The 19,833-nt window shown below is 40.6% G+C and overlaps 1 protein-coding gene across 6 annotated transcripts in view; it reads left to right on the forward strand.

Moving 5' to 3' along the window:
* CTNNA2 (catenin alpha 2) overlaps positions 1 to 19,833 on the forward strand; it is a 1,142,650-nt gene that overhangs the window by 209,688 nt on the left and 913,129 nt on the right. For all 6 annotated transcript variants that reach the window (XM_023552816.2, XM_010593677.2, XM_003413708.3 and 3 more), the window contains exon 3: positions 19,139 to 19,305. In XM_023552816.2, coding sequence (XP_023408584.1) covers positions 19,139 to 19,305 — 167 coding nt within the window. The remainder of the gene's footprint in view (positions 1 to 19,138; positions 19,306 to 19,833) is intronic.

Consider the following 19,833-nt stretch of genomic DNA (forward strand, 5'->3'; position numbering starts at 1 on the left):
CCCAAGATTTAGGGAATCCTGGAGTTCTAACTAAAAAGAACTAGCAGATGATAACCAGTTAATAGTGAGGAATGCTAAATCTATATTCCTTAAGGAGGTAGGATTTTAAAACGATTAACCAGACTGTTATGAGATGAAATATGAGTTCTTTTTTGTTGCCTCTTTGGTCTATAATTATTGAATATACTTAGGCATAATAGGTGCAAAGCAGACACATTTCCATAGACAATTATCAGTTCCTCATTCTAATGCAAGATGTGCTTACTTTTTGAAAAACAGTATCTGATCTTTGCATACACAGTCTGCAGTATTTTAAATATGTCTTCAGCCTTAGCGAAGCAACATTGACTGGAAATCACAACGCAAGGCGTTAATTGCACTGTAGAGTCCTAAAGCAAAACCAGGTGTTTTTGATTGCCTTTGGACTGTAAGCGACCTTGGTTAAGGACATTTCTAAAGTTGTCTCTAATTTAAAAAAAGGAGTTGGAGTTGATCAAATGAAAGTCACAATGGTGTTATTTGGGCTTCTGTGGATCAGGACAAGTGCAAGCACTTATATGTCTGATTTCACAGTGACAGGCTAGGAACTGCTTCCTTTGTATTTTCTACTTTATGTATTCTCTCATCATTGTTTTTGTTTCAATACTGTTCCAATTCCTAAAAACTACACTGCACAAGGACATCCTTTTAATGTCTAGATTTTAAAAGTGCAGTTTTCAAAATTATAGCCACAAAATAATTACAGAGGTATATATTTACCATTGGCGTTATAATTGTATTTCTGTTATTGGTTTTTATTGTTTTGTTTGGCATATAACCATGTACCTTATCATAAAAGTGGTTAAAGGCTTAAACTCTGTGACCAGATCTTCTAGCTTAAAATCATGGTTCCATCACCAAAAGTGTTGTGACCTTTGGTAAATTAATTAACCTTTCTGTGCCTCAGTTTCCTCATCTATAAAATGGGAACAGTACCTACTTCATAGGGTTTTTGTGAGGATTAAATGAGTAAATGTAGTGCTTAGAATAATATCCAGCATACTGGTGAGGGTATGGACGTCAGGGATAGGTATTAGTATTACTATTACTATAGTCCTCATCATCGTTCCCTTTCTTCTGTATTTTTCTATTAGTAGACTGTTGGCTTACAGGTCCTCCTTTTATCAAGGTAGCTTTTGAGCTGAGCAGCCTCAAGATTAAAATTCCAGGCTTCAAGCTGACTAGCTGTATGAGCTTGCCTAAATTAAGGAAACCTTCAGGCTAAACCACAGTCGGCTTAACTTTAAAATAAAGCTAGTGTTGTCCATCTCATTATGAGATCACGTACGTTAAATGCCTTGCATTGTGCCTGCTACATAGTAAGTGCTTTATAAACAGCGACTGTCATTGCTTTTTGCATCATAGTTGAACCGTCTATTCTCAGTGTGCAGGGAAGAGAGGGACACGCTAAAGATAAATATAAGCAAGGAGGTAACATTGACTAACGTTGAAGAGATCCACGCAGAGTAGGGCAAAAAAGGTTTCTACAATGCTGCCAGTTTTGGAAATGATCTCTAGCTGCATCTGTTGATTATTGAAAATATTAGATTTGGGGATTCTCAAATGTAATTATAGTGTGTAGCACACCCAAGCAAAAGAAGCCTTTAGGCAAAATTCCACAAATGGCATCATTTACTGGTTTTGCCAACTCTTGGTGCCAAAGCCTTGACTGGAGTATTTCAAAAGGAACACTTCAGTAGAGAGTTTACAGGACACATGGGTGCATGCCCGTGTATTTATACCTGAAAGGGCTCTTTAATGTGGAATTATCTGAAGGTGACAAATAGGCCTATTAAAAATTATTGACCCCATACTCTGTTGTGAGAATTAAATATAATTTACTATTCATTGTTTATGTGGGAAATCCTGTCAGGATGCTGGCAAATTCATACCCAGCCTCTTTTTCTACCTTACTATCAGCATGATGCAGGGCAAGAGTGGTTTAGTGGTAGATTTCTCTCCTTCCATGTGGGAATCCATGGTTCTATTCCCAGTCAATATACCTCAAGGGCAGCTATCATTCATCTATCAGTGGAGGCTTGTATGCTGCTGAACAGGTTTCAAGAGCTTCTGGAATAAGACAGATAGGAAGAAGACCTACTGATCTACTTCCAAAAAAAAAATCAGCCAATGAAAACCCTAGGGATCACAAGGGTCCGATCCCATTGTGCTTGAGCATGCCAGGGTTCAGGGGCCAACTAGATGGCAGATAACAACAACAATTGCCCTGGGCCAGTGTGTCCTGAGCAGGCTTAAACCAGATCTCCCTCTGTATGCCTGGGCTGCCCCTGTCCCCTGCCTGGTGGGCCAAGATTCCTGTTTCTTATTCCTGGCCCTGATTGCTGACTGGAGCTGACTTAGAGTTTTGCTTGTTAAGCCCTAGTATTATTCAGTAATGCTTTCGTTCTCTAAAATAGAAAACCTCCACATCTGCGGGATTTTTGGCATCTGTGTTTTCTTCCCATTCTCTCCATTAAAGTCCTTTTGGTGAGAAGAGCCACTGCTCCTCAGAGCAGGAGTTGATATTTGTCATGGATTGAATTATGTCTTTCCAAAAATGTGTGTATTAACATGGTGAGGCCATGATTCCCAGTATTCTGTGGTTGTCCTCCATTTTGTGATTGTAATTTTATGTTACAGAGGTGGGATTGTAAAAGCGTGGGATTTTAACACCTTTAACATCCCTGATCCATGTAAAGAGAGTTTCCCTGGGGTGTGGACTACATTACCTTTTATCTCTCAAGAGATAAAATGAAAGGGAAGGTACCAGAGAATGGGGACCACATACCACCAAGAAAGCAGTGCTGGGAGCAGAGCATGTCCTTTGCAACTGGGGTTCCTGTGTGGAGAAGCTCCTGGTCCGAAGGAAGATTGATGAGAAGGCCTGAAGCTGACACCCAAAATTTGGACTTTTAGGCTACTTTACTGTGAAGAAATAAATTTCTCTTTGTTAAAGCCATCCACTCGTGGTATTTCTATAATAGCAGCCCCTAGGTGACCAAGACAATATTCAGCCAAATAACTCATTCCTTTTTATTTCCTACTTTGTTCAAAACAGTTGCCACACCTGTCACTATCAACCAGGCCCCAGCAATGCCCAGGGCATTACTGCTCGGTAACCCTACCGCCACAGTGTGCAGGTGATGTCAAGTTTATAAAACAATGCACATTTGCTTTCACAGTCCATGTTAGTTTATTTATTTTCATTATGCTACCATACAGAGTAGGATACTAACATCAGCATGACCAGAATATTCTCTCCCTGTAGGCAGGCCTGCATGGGAAGTTAAATTACGCTCTCAATGTGAGTATATTAATTTGTAGTGTGAAATACAATTACCGAGGGACTCGGCACCTATGTTTGCTGACAAGTGCAATTTTCGAATCATTTATCATGATTTTCCCATCTTTACTTTAAAGGAAATAAACACCATCAAGCACAGAGTGAGAATCCCTTTTCTTGGGGGCAGCCTGCAAGAGGCAGACTCTGAGACTGGCAAGGGAATTTGAGAATGTGTGCAATGGTTACCACATGAAAGAATGTCTAGAATGTCTGGTAATGGTGGAAAAAATAGCGTATTTACTGATTTTTTTTTTTTTTCTGTTTAACAATTGGATTCCTGTTTTAGATTTTGATGTGCTTCATAAGATATCTGGAGGTTGAAGGAAAAAAAAATATTGAGCCTATTACTTGAAAATTTAACTAGCCTACTTTTAAAAAAAATTGTATCCCTTGTTTCCTGACAGTCTGAATATACTACGTTAGGTCAACTCAAGTAGTAGATCACATTTCCAGTGGAAAGCGACAGGGATAGAATTCATTGACTTCGTGTAATCCTCATTCTTCCATTTCTCTCTCTACACTTCCTTCCAGTTTAATGCAAGTAGTATGATGTGAGGGGGTTCCTTTACTTTGAAATTGTAGTAGAAAACCAAATGATTCTGAGGGAAAAGGAGCCCTAGACCCCTCTTTTCTTTTAAGTCTTGAGGTCAATAGGCTACAGAGTGTGATTGTTAAGATTGTGTGTCAACTTGGCTGGGCCATGATTCTCAGTGTCTGTATGTGATCATCCTCATGATGGGATCTGCTATAAGTAGCCAATCAGTTGAAAGGGATTTTCCTTGGGTGTGTAGCCTTCACCTGAATATAAATGGACTTTCTGGCTTTTGCCCTTTCCGGATCCAACAGCTGCCTCTTGTTTGTCTGACCTCCGGTTTTTGGGACTTGAGCTAGCAGCTTACCTGCTGATCTTGGGATTCATTAATCTTCACAGCTTTTAAGCAAGAGCTCTGCTCTTTGACGTGCTGATCTTGGGTTCGCCAGCCCCTACGGCTACGTAAATCAGGAGAAGCCTCTTTCCTGATCCACTCCACGGACTTGGGACGTTTCAGCCTCTACAATCGCGTGAGCTGTTTCCTTGATATAAATCTCTGTATATGTTTATACGCTTTACTGGTTTTACTTCTCTAGAGTACCTAGCCTAAGACAAAGGCACTGAAATCTCACTAATGACCCCTACTTGTGTCACTATGGGGCTGAGGAACTAAGGATGAAGAGAATATGTGCCTGAGACTTTCTCATCTATGCTCTTTGTCCTTTGGCAGTTTAGCAGGGAGTGGTGCTGGGTGGCCACAGGGTATTATCTGTTCTCTGACATTTCACAGAGCCCTGGCTAAAAGCAACCATCAGAGGACTAAAGTGAGAAAATGTTGTATGAATGTAGACATTGGTGGTTTAGTGGTAGAAGTCTCACCTTCCATGTGGGTGATCCAGGTTTGATTTCCAGTCAGTTCTACCATCTGTCAGTGGAGGGTTGTATATTATTGTGATGTTGAACAGGTTTCAGTGGAGCTTCCAAACTAAGACAGACAAACTAGTAAGAAAGGCAAGCAATATACTTCTGAAAATCCACCAATAAAAACATTTTGGATCAAAACAGTCTAATCCACATCATGGGATGGTATAGGACCATGCAGCATTCTGGTCTCGTTGTGCATGGGGTTGTCATGAGTCAGGGCTGACTCGATGGCAGCTAACAAAAACAAAAACATATACACAAACTTTTTGGCTAATCTTACCTACTTTTATGTCTGACTGAGCCCTTCCTAAAGGGGCCCTGGTCACACGGTGGCTAAGTACTCAGCTGCTAATGGAAAGGTCTGCAGTTGGAACCCACCAGCCACTATGTAGTAGAAAGATGTGGCAGTCTGCTTCCGTAAAGATTACAGCCTTGGAAACCCTGTGGGACAGTCCTAATCTGTCCTAAACGGTCGCTGTGAGTTGGTTTGGTTTTGGTTAAATACTCCCTACATACTCATGATTCCCAACTCCCAAAATGTAGCTTTTTATAGAGGAATGCACATTTCATAATGGACAAGTCTTTGTTAGTGAGCTTGTCAGAGCCATCAGGCTAGAAGTAAGCAGAAGGCAGGAATTGTGACTTCATCTTAAATCACTAGGACCTAGCAAGTATCCCTTCATGTAGCGAGTACTTAATAAATGCTTATTGGAAGAGTAAAAGGATGACTGCAATGATATACACTTTGCACACATTTATAGATATGGTCATACCAAAATGTCATGGGTTGAATTGTGTCCCCCAAAATATCTGTCAACTTGGGTAGTTCATGATTCCCAGTATTGTATGATTATCTTCCATTTTTGTCCTGTGATGTGATTTCCCTATGTGTTATAAGTCCTATCACTATGACATAATGAGAGGGATTAATGGTAGTTATACTGATGGCACCATATTGATGAGATCTACAAGATTCGATAGTGTCTTAGGCGAGTCTCTTTTGAGATACAAAAGAGAGAAGTGAGCAGAGAGAAATGGGGACCTCATACCACCAAGAAAGCAGCACCGGGAGCAGAGCATGTACTTTGTTCCTGAGGTTCCTATGCTGAGATGTTCCCAGACCAAGGGAAGACTGATGACCAGGACCTTCCTCCAGAGCTGACAGAGAGAGAAAGCCTTCCCCTGGAGCTGATGCTTTAAATTTGGTCTTGTAACCTACGAGACTGTGAGAGAATTAATTTCTCTTTGTTAAAGCCATCCACTTGTAATATTTATGTTATAGCAGTACTAGATGACTAAGACACAAACTAATATAGTCTGGATGGGACTGTCACTTTCTTTCCCCAACCTTCAAATGTCCCTCACCCTCAAGGCTGCATATCACCCTGTGGGGATATTTTTTCCTTGTCAAGGTAGATGTTTGTTTTAACTTTATTTCAGAAGGTACTTTTGTGTTGGAAGAAGACAAAGCTTTCTGAGATTTGTCATGATGATAGTGACAACCTATTGATCATGGAAGTGAAGAAAGCTTTGATTAGCACATTTTGGCAGTTTGTCTTTTTGGATTTAGGGTTTTGAGTTACTGTGAATTGATTTTGTTCGCTGCCTATCGTCAGATCATCCTGCTGTACAAATATATTATTGTTAGATGTATTTTATCACAATTGATATAGTGATGTTGATTTAGATGGTGGTAGCAGACATGGGCACCAGCTGTCAGTTCACAAAGGCTTGTGGTTATCATTGCATTTAAGAATCTTCCATTTTTATGTGATGATTGAAAAACTAATGGCAGGTCAGAAATTAAAGCAAATGCTATGCTATTTAAATCCTAGTATCTGATCATTCTGCTTTGGTTCATCTTCAAACCAGTGGATAAAATCAGTTTTCTCATGTTGCATTTTAAAGTACAGCTTAATTGAACTGTAACGTTGTAAACACAGTTTGCCATGTTCGTGATACCAATTACTTAGAACATTTTTTGCTGTGTTTTGTTTCTAATTTTGAGTTTTGTGGTAGAATTTTCAATCCTTAATCAACTTTTCTCATTATGAGCATCGTTCCTGTGTTTTGTTTAGTCAAAGACTACTTTAGAAAAAGTTAGGGTGACTTGTTATATTACTGTGTAGCAATTTCAAACATAGTTTATTAAGCAGGGGTTATAAGATGCAAATTGTATAACATGCTTCTTCTTATGCTTCTCATTTGCTCTTTGGCATTTCTATTTTACTTGATAAAAGATTAGTGATACATGTATTACTTAGTTTTACTAATGACAATTTTGAGATAACACAGGTATGTATAAACATGTTTTCGTATAAGGACACTATCATGACATGGAAACTGGTGTATAGAAAGGATTAAATTATATAGACTAACTTGAGGACAGTCAGTTGTGAATTTATGAAACCATTTCAAGACCAGAATAAAAACAGGGTTAAATTCAGCAAATACAAAACTCCAAGAGGCCCAGCTTCTGGCCTGGACTCTGCCCCTAGTTGGCTGAGTGACCTTGACTAAGCCATTTAAGTAGATCCTTGTCTTGTGTCTGAAACTGAGGAGTTGGCCTTCACCAATGAGCTCACATTCTGTCTTTAAAGTGTATGTAGTGGTTTAGATAGTGAAATAGATCAGAGTGACTTGTGATTATTTTAGCAATTCTTTCCATAACGTGCTAGAAACCAGATTTTCCTTCTCCAAAGCAGATTGGAACTCTTTTCATGCTTATACTATTAATCTGCCATAAAAGTAGTATGAAAGCAAACAAATCATCCCCACCGGAATGACTCCTTAGTAGGTATTTAACATTAGGAAATCTGGAGGGGGACATTTGTTATTTCTTTATGCTAGTTGTCTTTTTCATAATTCAAATGCAGTATTAGTTCTCAAGGAGTGGCTGATGAGTGTTTTTTTGGACATTTCCCTTCACCTTAAAGGACATCTTTAAAACTTCTCTCAGGATCTATCCTATGAAGAGGGGCTTAGATTTTACGTGTGGTTCAGAAGACCACATCAAAGACCGAGTAGTTCACGAAAAGCTTTCTAACAATTAGTTGATGTTGTCAGTTGCCGTTGAATCTGTCCTGACTCAGGATGACCCCATGTGTGCAGAGTAGAGCTGCTCTGTGGGGTTTCCAAGGCTGTGGCCTTTTTAGAAGCAGATCGCCAGGCCTGTCTTCTGAGATGCCTCTTGGATCAGTTCAAACCACCCCCTTTTCAGCAAGTGGTTGAGTACTTTATCATCTGCGCAATTCAGGGACTTCTGTAGCAATTAGAGCTGTCTCAAATTGAAATCGGCTTCCCAGGGAGGCAGAGGGTTTTCTGTCCTAGAGGTCACGCCTGGATTAAGCATCTGATAAGAGTTAGGCTGGATGAGGTCCTCCGAGTTATTCTTAAAATCTGGAATGGGGACATTAGCCACCCCCCTTACTTTGCATTTCCTTGCATAGTATCTTAATCAATCTGAGGAAATTTAGGGGTCTTCTATATTTGCATGTTGAGATGTTGATTCAGCTTGCTCTATCCAGCTACCTCTTTCATTCAGGATTAGATGCTAGCATTTCTTATGATCATATTACCTCTACTGTCCCGCCTAGATGGTGGTCATGCCATCGTTTCTGGCTTTTCTCATGAAATTAAAAGGCATTAGAAGTCACATTTTAAATACCAAATACTATATCAGGCTGCTGAAATTTCATTGGCTTTTGATTTGTGGTCGCGATTGGAAAATAGAGATCCTGATCAATAGAAACATTTATTGGCTAAAAATATCAAATAAATCAGCAACACACTTTTTGTAGAGAGCCTTGTCTTACACCTGTGGGATTACTGAGATTTGGGGTTTATACAAAAGAGAATTTATTTGGTACTGATTTGCTTTACAAACTAATTTATGACAGGCTTTATTTAATAGTATGTTTTTGATATAATACCTTTCAGAAGCACAGTTATTATACAGTGAAATTTACATGTTCATCCATTTCTTTCTTATTTTACAAAAGTATTAAGTGAAACAACGTTCAGTATAGATCCTTTAGATGCCATTTTTCTCTTAAGCTTAGCACAGCACTGTTTAATGTTTCCAAGTTTATGGCTTTTCATTGCATTCGAGCCCAGGACAGTAATCACCTTTTTATGGAAAGTGACCGTTGCTCCATTTAACAGGTTCTGGGAAAGGTCTCGTTTGTGGAGTATGCCCTATTGCAGCTTGATAATCTTTCTGGCTACAACTATGTAAAACCACCTTATACCCTGTCCTCCTCCCAACCCAGGAAAAGGCTACAGCTGAAATAATTAAAATCCATACGCTTAATGATCTGTGCCTTCTGCATGGTGGCGCAGCACTGTCTAGAACGATGTTTAATAGCTCGTAACATTCAATACACTTAATCATCAGTTACAGACATTTGCATGCTGAACATATCTCAGTAGGGGGAATATTGCATTGGAACAGATTCAGTTGCCCACTTTGGTAAAGAACACTGGGCCTGATCAAATGAGGACACACGTTTGTCTTTGGGGCAGCTCAAGCCATTGAAGCAGGCCTATATCAAGGCCACAAGGCTATTATGGGATTTTGTTAGGTGACGAAGAAGTTTTGATTTGTTGGCGTCACATTGTCCTGGGCTGGTTTCTTAGTTCTAGCACTGTGACCGGAGCCCTGATTGTGATTCAGGGGACCTCGATGCTGGCCTGACTCTTGCAGGTCCCCCTCTACTTGGGCTTCTGTCTTTGTATGTCAATCAGGTGCGTGCTGAGCAGTGGCTGAGGAGATCCCAACCGAGTGGTAATTCTTCAGTCTAAGAATCACTTCAAGGGCAGTGGTCCCAACAGCTTTCTGTCATTTTACACCCTATTTTCTGTTTTCTTAGAGAACTCCGTGGGCAGGAGACTAGAATACCATAGGATACCATAGGACAAGATATCTTTGGTAGAAACAAGAATGAGAAAGAGCCCGTGGAGCCCACTAGCCTTGGTAGAAAGACAAAGGAACATGCAATGGTCTCATATGTATCATATTAAAGTGGTTTTTATGATTGTTAGTTTGTTTTGATACAAATAGATAAGGCTTTTGTTTGATACTCTATATTTAGGCTAAAGACTTATCTTGCTTTTTGGTAACTGAAGGATCTGAACTCTGCCAAGCACTGTTCTAGACAGCTCAGTGCTCGAAGTGAGTGTCCCCAGGAAGTAGCTTATTTTAATGCAGATTTTGATTCAGGAAGTACAGAATTTTATCATTCCTGAGCCTCAGAAAAAAATTGTGATTGCCTCCTAATTATGGATTTGAGTCATATCCACCCTGGGATATGCTCTCTCAGGTTCTTGAATGTGCCCAAAAAAGTGTTAAGACTTTGCTTTGCTTGATTTTGCTGCCTGCCTTCAAGTTGGCCCTCAACTCATGGCTACTGTACTGTTGTGGTACATAGGGTTTCCTTGGCTTATTTTCAGAAGTAGATGGCCAGGCCTTTCTTCCTAGTTGTCTTAGTCTGGAAGCTCTGCTGAAACCTGTTCATTATCACAGCAACACAGAAGTCGCCACTGAGAGACCGGTGGTCACTGAGTTTGAGGTTAAGGTGCATTTGGCTGGGAATCTAACCCAGATCTCCGCTTAGAAGTCGAGATTCTACCATTGACCCACCACTGCCCTCCTTACCCCTCTAGAGAGCAAATGCTTATATAGGCGAAACCAATGAGAAGAAATGAAGTCACTACTTCACCAACATCTCCCTTTCCCAAACATTGTAGCTTCCAGCCTTCTTTCTAAATTCTTACGTCAAACTTAAAAAAAAAAAATCAATTTTTATATCCATTGTGAAGTTCATTGTGTTCAGATTTTTTATTTATTTATATGACCTCTTTCCTAGCTTCGGTATCAATTTGATATGGATCAAAATATAGGGTGCCAAGCAGGGCTTCCTTTCTTCCTTCCAGCACTTTTTGAGTGAATACAACACTTTGTCAGACATATGCTAGGTGTTAAGAATAAAGAAATGAATATACTGCTGTAATGGCCCCTAAGGAGTCCTGGTGGCACAGTGGTTAATTGCTCAACTGCACACCGGAAGTTTGATGGTTTGAACCCACCAGCAGCTCTTTGGGAGAAAGATGCAGCAATCTGCTTCCATAAAGATTACAGCCTTGGGAATTCTATGGGGCAGTTCTACTCTGTCCTGTAGGGTTCCTATGAATTAGAATCAACTGGATGGCAGTGGGTTTTTTGGTTTATAATGGTCCATACTCTGACTAAGCTACAGCCCTGGCAAAGGGGAGAAGATTCAAGGGTATACAAGCAAAAACAGTCATGAATCAACCCTGATATGGGACAGTAGGAAGTGGTGAAGCCTGAGAATAATTGAAGAAATGTCTTTGTTTCCTTTCTTCCTCCCCTCTCTCTCCTGTCTCTGGTCTCTCCCATCTCTACCTTCCTTCCCCTCCCTTCCTCATAACCCTCTGCTCATCAAAGAAAATAGTTTTCTTGTTTTAGATTCCTGATCTAGGTCCAGACAGAGGCATATAAACAAATGATTTTAATACAGTACCTAGGATGTTAAAACAAAGATATTTCTGAAGCACCACTGAGCACAGACTCTAGAGCCAGGCTGACTATGAGTGCTGGCTCCACCACTTGTCTACTGTCTTACCTTAGGCAAGTAATCCTAGCTTTGGTTCTTCAGTTTCCTCAGGCATCAGTAGTGATGAGAGTACCATTATTTACTTTTTCAGTTTCTCCTGAGCATTGAATTACTGCAGGTAAAGGTCTTTGAATAGAACTTGACACGCTATGGGTCCTAAATAAAAGAGAACTGTTCTTATGACAGACAAGAGAGCCACATGTTAAAATATTATATCCAAATACACACAAACGAATAAAATCCTGAGATGGAAGGAATCTTGATTCACTCTGTGGACACCATCCCCTTGCTGCTGGAACCACTCCAGAAGAGGATATTCCACCGTGTTTGCTAATGCAGTTAATTCAGACATCTTTGGCTGGTTCAGTTCCTGTTGGACTCATCTCATATATCAGCCCGATTTGGATGGTTCTGATCAAAGGACCGCCCACCTAGGTCTTCCAATGCAGGAGCCAAGAGCCATGGCATAATGTGACAAGTTTCCCCATGGAAACATTGTACCTTCTGGAGTGTTCGCTACCTTGGCCGTTCATTTAACGTTTCCGTTTGCTTTACCTCAGATGAGGATAAATATTTTCCTGCCGTGTATAGAAAGTTAGCTAACCAGAGTAATAGGTGGCTTTCAAGCATCATGTTGCCTTAAAAATTCAACAAAATAAGCAATAAAGCAGTCAGAGGATATGCTCTGAATACTGAATTATTGTTTTAAAATTCTGTTAATTGTGTTTGTACCTCTACTGGCTCTGCAAGTATGTGGCTCCATGAAAATGTTCACGATTTGGGAAGCAGAAATAGCCTAGGCATTGGGAAGCTGGGTCAGGTATTACACCTCACCAATCTTACTTTCTTCTCTAAAAACATGTTCCGTTTTCTGCATTGCTGTACAAGATCCAATTCTCAGGACCCTTGAAGATTTGGACTTCAAGGAAAATATATGTGAAAAGGGGTCTGAGGTAGGCATAGGTTATTGTGCAAAGTCAACAAACTGTAGCTGATTGAAACTTTTTGCTGTTTTTCTCTACTTCTCCAGGAATTTTATAATACAGAGAAAAATATCAAGAACATTAACCATCAGTATATGCCAGATAACTTATATAATTATATGAAGGAAAATTTGTGTAATTAGACAAAGGAGAATATGCAAGTTGTAGATATTATATATAACTGATAAGTAATGCAGGCATAGAGAGCTTTCTAGAATACAGCGAATCAGACGTTTCCTAGTGGTCATCCCAGAATATTGGAATTGTGGGCACAATTCTTGTTTCTTTTAATTGTCTACATTTTTCAATTCCCATAAGATAACATCTTCATTTTATACTAAAAAGGTGAAAATGTGATAATTTATCACACAAGGTATGGTAGGTACATTGGAAATTCTCTCCCTATTTATGGGTTTGTATTTCTTAATCTGCTCTTACTCTGGTTGTTTCTCAGAACTAGCTCTGTGGTTTGCATATTTCTTAATTTTCTCTGTCACTCTAGTTCCATCCTCCGTCTCCGTTACTTGATTCTATGAAACATGCCCAGCGCTTGCCATTACTGAAAAAGTGCGAAGAAAAGGCAAAGAAGTGCGCTTTCTTTCTCCTGCGATGTGGCTGGTGGGTTCGAACCACCCACTTTTCAGTTAGCAGCCAAGTGCTTAACCATTGCACCACCAGGACTCCAATGGGTAATTAATTACCCATTAATATAATATACGCTTTTTTATAGCTTTGCCTTTGATAAGGCTCTCAATATTACATCGCATTTGCCTCCTGTATAATGTTCTTTCCAGCCACCTTGTACAGAGAGAAAATAGTTTATTCTTCCCTCACACAGAAATCTGTGGATGATTCTTTTTTAGGGGAGGATGGGGGGGGTGGAACCTGGTTGCACAGTGGTTAAGAGCTCTGCTGCTAACCAAAAGTCCGGCAGTTTGAATCCACCAGCTGTTCCTTGGTAACCCTATGGAGCAGTTCTACTCTGTCCTGTAGGGTCATTATGAGTCAGGATCGACTGGATGGCAACTAGTTTGGTTTGGTTTTTGGGTTAATGGGGGGAGGGGCAAGAGATTTATGTAAGTCTGTTGCAAAGGTCGGAAACGTGGGTTGAATATGTATCTCCCAACTGCCAGCTTCTACCTTAAAGTTCATTTAGTTCTCTAAGAGCATAAAAAAATTTAGAAAATTCACAATTTATGTTTCCCCCCAGGCTGTTTTTCTATATTAAGCTATTTGTTTGTGCTTAGGCATAAAGACTGAGCTGGCCGACAATATAAAATGCTTATTGTAAGTGATAGCCTCTTTTGAAAATCCAACAGTACAATATATTTTCTTACATACCCACATTCCCTAAGTATAAAAAAAGTATCACTGTGCGGGTTTAAATAACTCTAGCACTAACTGAGGGAATTACATTATATTCTGATCTGTCTATAAAATTGTAAGTGTTGTTTTGGTTTTCTTCTCCCGTATCTTAAAAACCAAAAACCAAATCCAGTGCCATCGAGTCAATTCCGACTCATAGTGACCCTATAGGACAGAGTAGAACTGCCCTATAGAGTTTCCAAGGAGCGCCTTGCGGATTTGAACTGCTGACCCTTTGGTTAGCAGCCGTAGCACTTAAGCACTACGCCACCAGAGTTTCCCTCCTGTATCTTAGGATAACTTATACAAAGATGCACAAAGACATCCAGTGCTATCATTGACTTCATTTAAATTAGCGAGGTTTCAGTTAATAGATGAGAAATAATCATTTCTATAAATAAAATATTGAATGAATTTTTTTATCCTAGATTAAAGAATGTGTCCTATTAACTCTAATCTTGAAGTCGATTGAATCTTTTATGTCTCCGTCTGCACTCTGCCGTGTGCAGGGTCTTTATGCTTTCTGCCCAACCTCCATACTGTATGATATCAGTATCATCCTAGTTAATTCTCTCCCTTTGTGAAAACCTGGGGGACCTTTGTGAAAATAAGTATCTGACTATTTTACTGTGATAGTGTTCATCATCAACTCCACCCTCCCTATGGTCTTCACATCCAGTCAGTCCCCATATCTGTTGTTTCTGCCACACAGATCTCATCAATAACCTCTTCCTCTCTGTGTAAACCAAAACCAAACCAAACCCATTGCCACTGAGTCGATTCTGACTCATAGGGACCCTATAGGACAGAGTAGAACTACACTACAGAGTTTCCAAGGAGCACCTGGTAGTTTCGAACTGCCCACCTTTCGGTTAGCAGCTGTAGCACTTAACCACTATGCCATCAGGGTTTCCCCTCTCTGTATAGCACTCTTATTTTCTGGTCCAGGTCCTCATCAGACTGACTATATTTGATCTCTCACGTCCAGCTCTCTCAGACTGAAACTACATGAATTGGTTTCTCTGTGCTAGTCATGTCCTCAACACATTTTAATTTTCATATTGTGGCCAAATTACCTTCCCTAAGTAAAAATCTATTACTGTCATTTCCCTCTTTCTAACTACGAAGTGGCCAGCCATTTGCTAAGGATATAGTCCAAATCCCTCACATGGCATTCCAGGCCCCACTGCCTCTCTTCCCCATACACTTTGCCCCTCCTCAGCATCCGCTTCTGCTGAAGGGCAGTTCCCTACACTCAGTATCCTGCTCCAGCCTGGAGCCCTGCACAGTGTTCCTGCTGCGTAGAATGCCCTTCCTGCCTGTGTATTCCCGGCCATTAGAATGGACAGCTTCCCTCAGCCCCTCACTGTGTGCGTACATTCTTAACCATACGCCTGTCGTAATGCATAATCATTGTATTATGGCTATTCATTTACACACCTATTTCCTCATTAGACTGAGATCTCCTGAGGCCAGGGGATTCTTAGTCATCTTTGTAATCCCAGAGCCTAGTACAGAATCTGATACAAGAATGTGCTTAAAAATGTTTGTTGGATTGGTTCAATTCTATCCTAAATACTCCGTATGTTAGAGATAGGTTCCTAGTAGAGGATTGGACGAATAGATCTTGGGTCTCTATTGTCTCTTCTCTGCTTAGCTTAATAGTACAAGTTAATGAGGGTAAGGTAGTAAGTTTCATTCCCGTGTGGAGCAGTTAATTTTGTACCTCAAATCCAAATCCATTGATTTCCAGTCTACTCTGACTCATGTTGACCCAGATGTTTCAAAGTAGAACTGCACTCCACAGTGTTTTTTGTTTTGTTTTGTTTTTTTAATGTTGTGTTGTGCTTTTGGTGAAGTTTACAGAGCAAATTAGTTCCCCATTCAATAATTTATACACAGATTGTTTTGTGACATTGATTGTAATGCCTGCAATGTGTCAGCTCTCTCATCTCCACCTTCCCACCCCAGGTTCCCCGTTCCCATTAGTCCAGGTTTCCTACCCCTTCCTGCCTCCTCATCTTCTCTTTTGGGCAGGAGTTGCTCATTTGTCTCCTATACTTGATTCCTCTAAGGAGCACGTTCCTCACAGTGTTGTTTAATACTCGCTGCCATCAAGTCAATTCCAACTCTTAGTGACCCTACAGGACAGAGGAGAACTGCCCCATAGGGCTTTCAAGGCTGTAATCTTTAAGGAAGCAGACTGTCATGTCTTTCTCCCACAGGGAAGCTTTTGAGTTCCAACAGTCAAACTTTCAGTTAGCAGCTGAGCACTTTAACCACTGCACCACTGGGCTCCTTTGTTTGTTTTTATGATTGTTGTTGTTAGGTGGCATCGAGCCAGTTCTGACTCATAGAGACCCCATGTACCTCAGAACAAAACACTGCTGGGTCCTGCACAATGCTCACAATCGTTATGCTTGAGCCCATTGTTGCAGCCACTGTATCAATCCATCTCTTTGAGGGTCTTCCTCTTTTCCACTGACCCTGTACTTTACCAACCATGTTGTCCTTCAGGGACTGATCCCTCCTGACAACATGTCCAAAGTATGTAAGACACAGTCTGGCCATCTTTGCTTCTAAGGAGCATTCTGGTTTTACTTCTTCCAAGACAGATTTGTTCATTCTTTTGGCAGTCCGTGGTATACACAATATTCTTCGCCAACACCACAATTCAAAGGCTTCAATTCTTCTTTGGTTTCCCTTATTCATTATCCAGCTATTGCATGCATACGATGTGATCGAAAATACCATGGGTTAGGTCAGGTGCACCTTAGTCTTCGAGATGACACCTTTGCTTTTCAGCACTTTAAAGAGGTCCTTTATAGCAGATTTGTCCAATGCAGTGTCTTTTGATTTCTTGACTGCTGCTTCCATGGGTATTGATTGTGGATCCAAGCAAAATGACAACTTCAGCCTTTTCTCTGTTTATCATGATGTTGCTTATTGGTCCAGTTGGAAATATTTTATAGACATGGGTAATATTTGGCTGAAAGGTGAACTTTGAGAGTGGCTTAAATTCTGGGTTAGAAAGGCATCTGGGGGCCATAGTCTCAGGGGTTCCTCCAGCCTTGCCTAATACTTGGCTGAAAGGTAAACTTTGGGAGTGGCTTCAGTTTTAAGTTAGAAGGGTGTCTGGGAGCCCTAGTCTCGTCTCAGGGGTTCCTCCAGTCTCTGGCAGACCAATAAATCTGGCCTTTTTTTGTGAATCGTTCTACTTCTCTCACTCTGTCCTGGACCCTCTATTGTGATCCCTGTCAGAGTGGTAGGTGGTGATAGCTGGACCGCCTAGTTCTTCTAGTCTCAGGCTAGTATATGCTGTGGTTCATGTGGTCCATTAGTCCTTTGGACTAATTGCTTCATTGTGTTTTTTATTTTCTTCATTCTCCTTAGCTCCAGATGGAATGAGACCAATAGTTGTAACTTAGATTGCCACTTGCAAGCTTTTAAGACCCCAGACACTACTCACCAAAGTAGGATGTAGAACATTTTCTTTATGAACTGTGTTATACCAGTTGACCTAGATATCCCCGAGACCATGGTCACTAGCACTCAGCTCCAGCAACTCAGTCGTGTGAGGTGTTTGGTTGTGCCTAGGAAGCTTCTATGACTGTGCCCCCTCTGTGCTCTGTTGTGTATATGAATATACATGCTGCACAGCCAAACCTGTATATGTATGTGGGGTGTGCTATACTGCCTCCTACCACTGTTCGGCATACATAGCCGAACATACCTATGTGTCTGCTTGTAAATTATCGCTTACTTTTACTGGCTGCTAACCAAAAGATCGGCAGTTCAGATGCACCAAGGACTCCTTTGAAACCCTACTGGGCAATTCTATGATGGCTATGAGTTGGAATTCACTCAACAGCAGTGGGTTTAGTTTTTTTTTTTTTTTTTTTGGTATATGTTACAGTATTTATTGTAGTTGCCTTTTTTTTTTTTTGCATTCCCCTCTCAGTTTCTTCCTTTGTCTTGCTTAAGTTGTGCTGACTTCCCCTGCGTTGTGTGTTGCCTTTCCCTTCCCTGAAGTTACCATATGTCTACTGTCTATTTAGAGATTTTCCCTCCACCCTCTTAGCCTCCCTGATAACCATCAAGATTATTTCTTTGTGTATATAAACCTTTTCTTCAGTTTTTTAATAGTGGTCTCATACAATGTTTGTCCTTTTGTGATGACTTATTTTGCTCGGCTTAATGCCCTCAAGATTCATCCATGTTGTGAGTTGTTTTGTGGATTCATCATTGTTCTTTATTGTTGCATAGTATTCCCTTGTGTGTATGTACCATAGTTTATCCATTCATCTGTTGATAGGTGCTTATGTTGTTTCTATTTTTTGCTATTGTGAATATTGCTATAATAAACATGGGTATGTATATGTCTGTTCGTGTGACAGTTCTTATTTCTCTAGGATATATTCCTAGGAGTCGGAATGCTGGAACATATGGTATATCTATTTCTAGCTTTTAAAGCAGGTGCCATATCATTTTACATAGTGGTTGCACCATCTTACATTCCCTCCAGCATGAGAGTTCCAGTCTCTCCACAACCTCACCAGAATCTGTTGTTTTTTTTTGTTTTTTTTAATCAGTGCCATTCTTGCAGGGGTGAGATGGTATCTCATCGTAGTTTTATGAGTTGGAATTGACTGGATAGCAACACGTTTGTTTGTTGTTGTTGTTGTTGTTTTGGAATGGCTAATAATCAAGAGCATCTTTTCATGTATTTATTGGCCTCCTGAATGTTCTCTTTGGTGAAGTGTCTGTTCATGTCCATTGCCCATTTTGTGATTGGTGTTTTCTTTTTTGTTGTTGAAGTTTTTAATATATTTTAGGGATTAAACCTTTATCAGATATGTTGTTGCCAAAGATTTTCTCCCCTTCCATAGGCTTTTCAATGCCTGTGATCTTCTGGAAGTAGTTCACCAGGTCTTCTGCAGCACCACTGGGTGGATATTGCCCTTTTGGTTCGTAGTTGAGTGCAAACTGTACCACCTGTGGACCTGTACCTCAAACTAGCTTCCTATTAAGTATCACTGGTTCAAAGGAAAATGTAGAGTGAAGATGATTAAGAGCAGTGGACTTAAATATATCCCCTGTTGATGTTAAAGGCACCTCATATTGCCCACAGCACCTGTCCATGTGTACTTATGCACTTGACTTGAAAGACCCTCTACTGTGTTGGAGGTGGCAGAAGTGCCACCTGGACAGCAGAGTTTGGCATTAAGAACAATAGCTATCTGTCCACAGGTCTTTTGGGATTGCCAGCCTCTAAGCCTCCTGTCTACCTACAGACCTCTCTGTGTTTTTCTCCCAGGTGAGACGATGAGGATTGCTTCTTCGGAGTTTGCTGATGACCCGTGCTCCTCGGTGAAGCGTGGCACTATGGTGCGGGCAGCAAGGGCTTTGCTCTCAGCAGTTACACGCCTTCTTATCCTGGCAGATATGGCGGATGTTATGAGACTTTTATCACATCTGAAAATTGTACGTATATGGAACTTCTCAAAACTCGCTTTGATGTGGGTTGCAATATAGACCAAGTATATTATAGCACTGAACTTTAATGGAGGTGTTTCATTCCTGACCAGATCACTTGGTTACTCACATGTGCCATACAGCCCCTCACTTATATAAAACTCAGTTAATTGTTTTCTTTCTCCTAAAACACACAGTGTGGATTCCCCGTTACTTCTCAGAGAATGTGAAAGTGCATTCTTTTGGCTGCAAAAGGAGGGCACGGTGCACCCATGCCCTGTCTCTAGATTCAGAGCAGTCCTGACCCATGTGATAACCCAGACTTGGGCAAGCTCTTCTGGGGAGCTGGCCAAATGACCTTCCATACTCACCTTAATAAGGGTTAGATATTGAATGTATTTTGTTTCCTGTTCCAGGCTTGTTCCTCTGTAGATTCATGGAGTTTGAGTCCATATTAGCTTGGCAATAAACAGGAGCCCCATCCACACCGTGCATGGCTAATGTCAATCGTGCTGCACTAAGCTGGGCGTCTAACAT

This window comes from Loxodonta africana, chromosome 15, assembly GCF_030014295.1.
Source record: "Loxodonta africana isolate mLoxAfr1 chromosome 15, mLoxAfr1.hap2, whole genome shotgun sequence".
NCBI classification, from domain to species: Eukaryota; Metazoa; Chordata; class Mammalia; order Proboscidea; family Elephantidae; genus Loxodonta; species Loxodonta africana.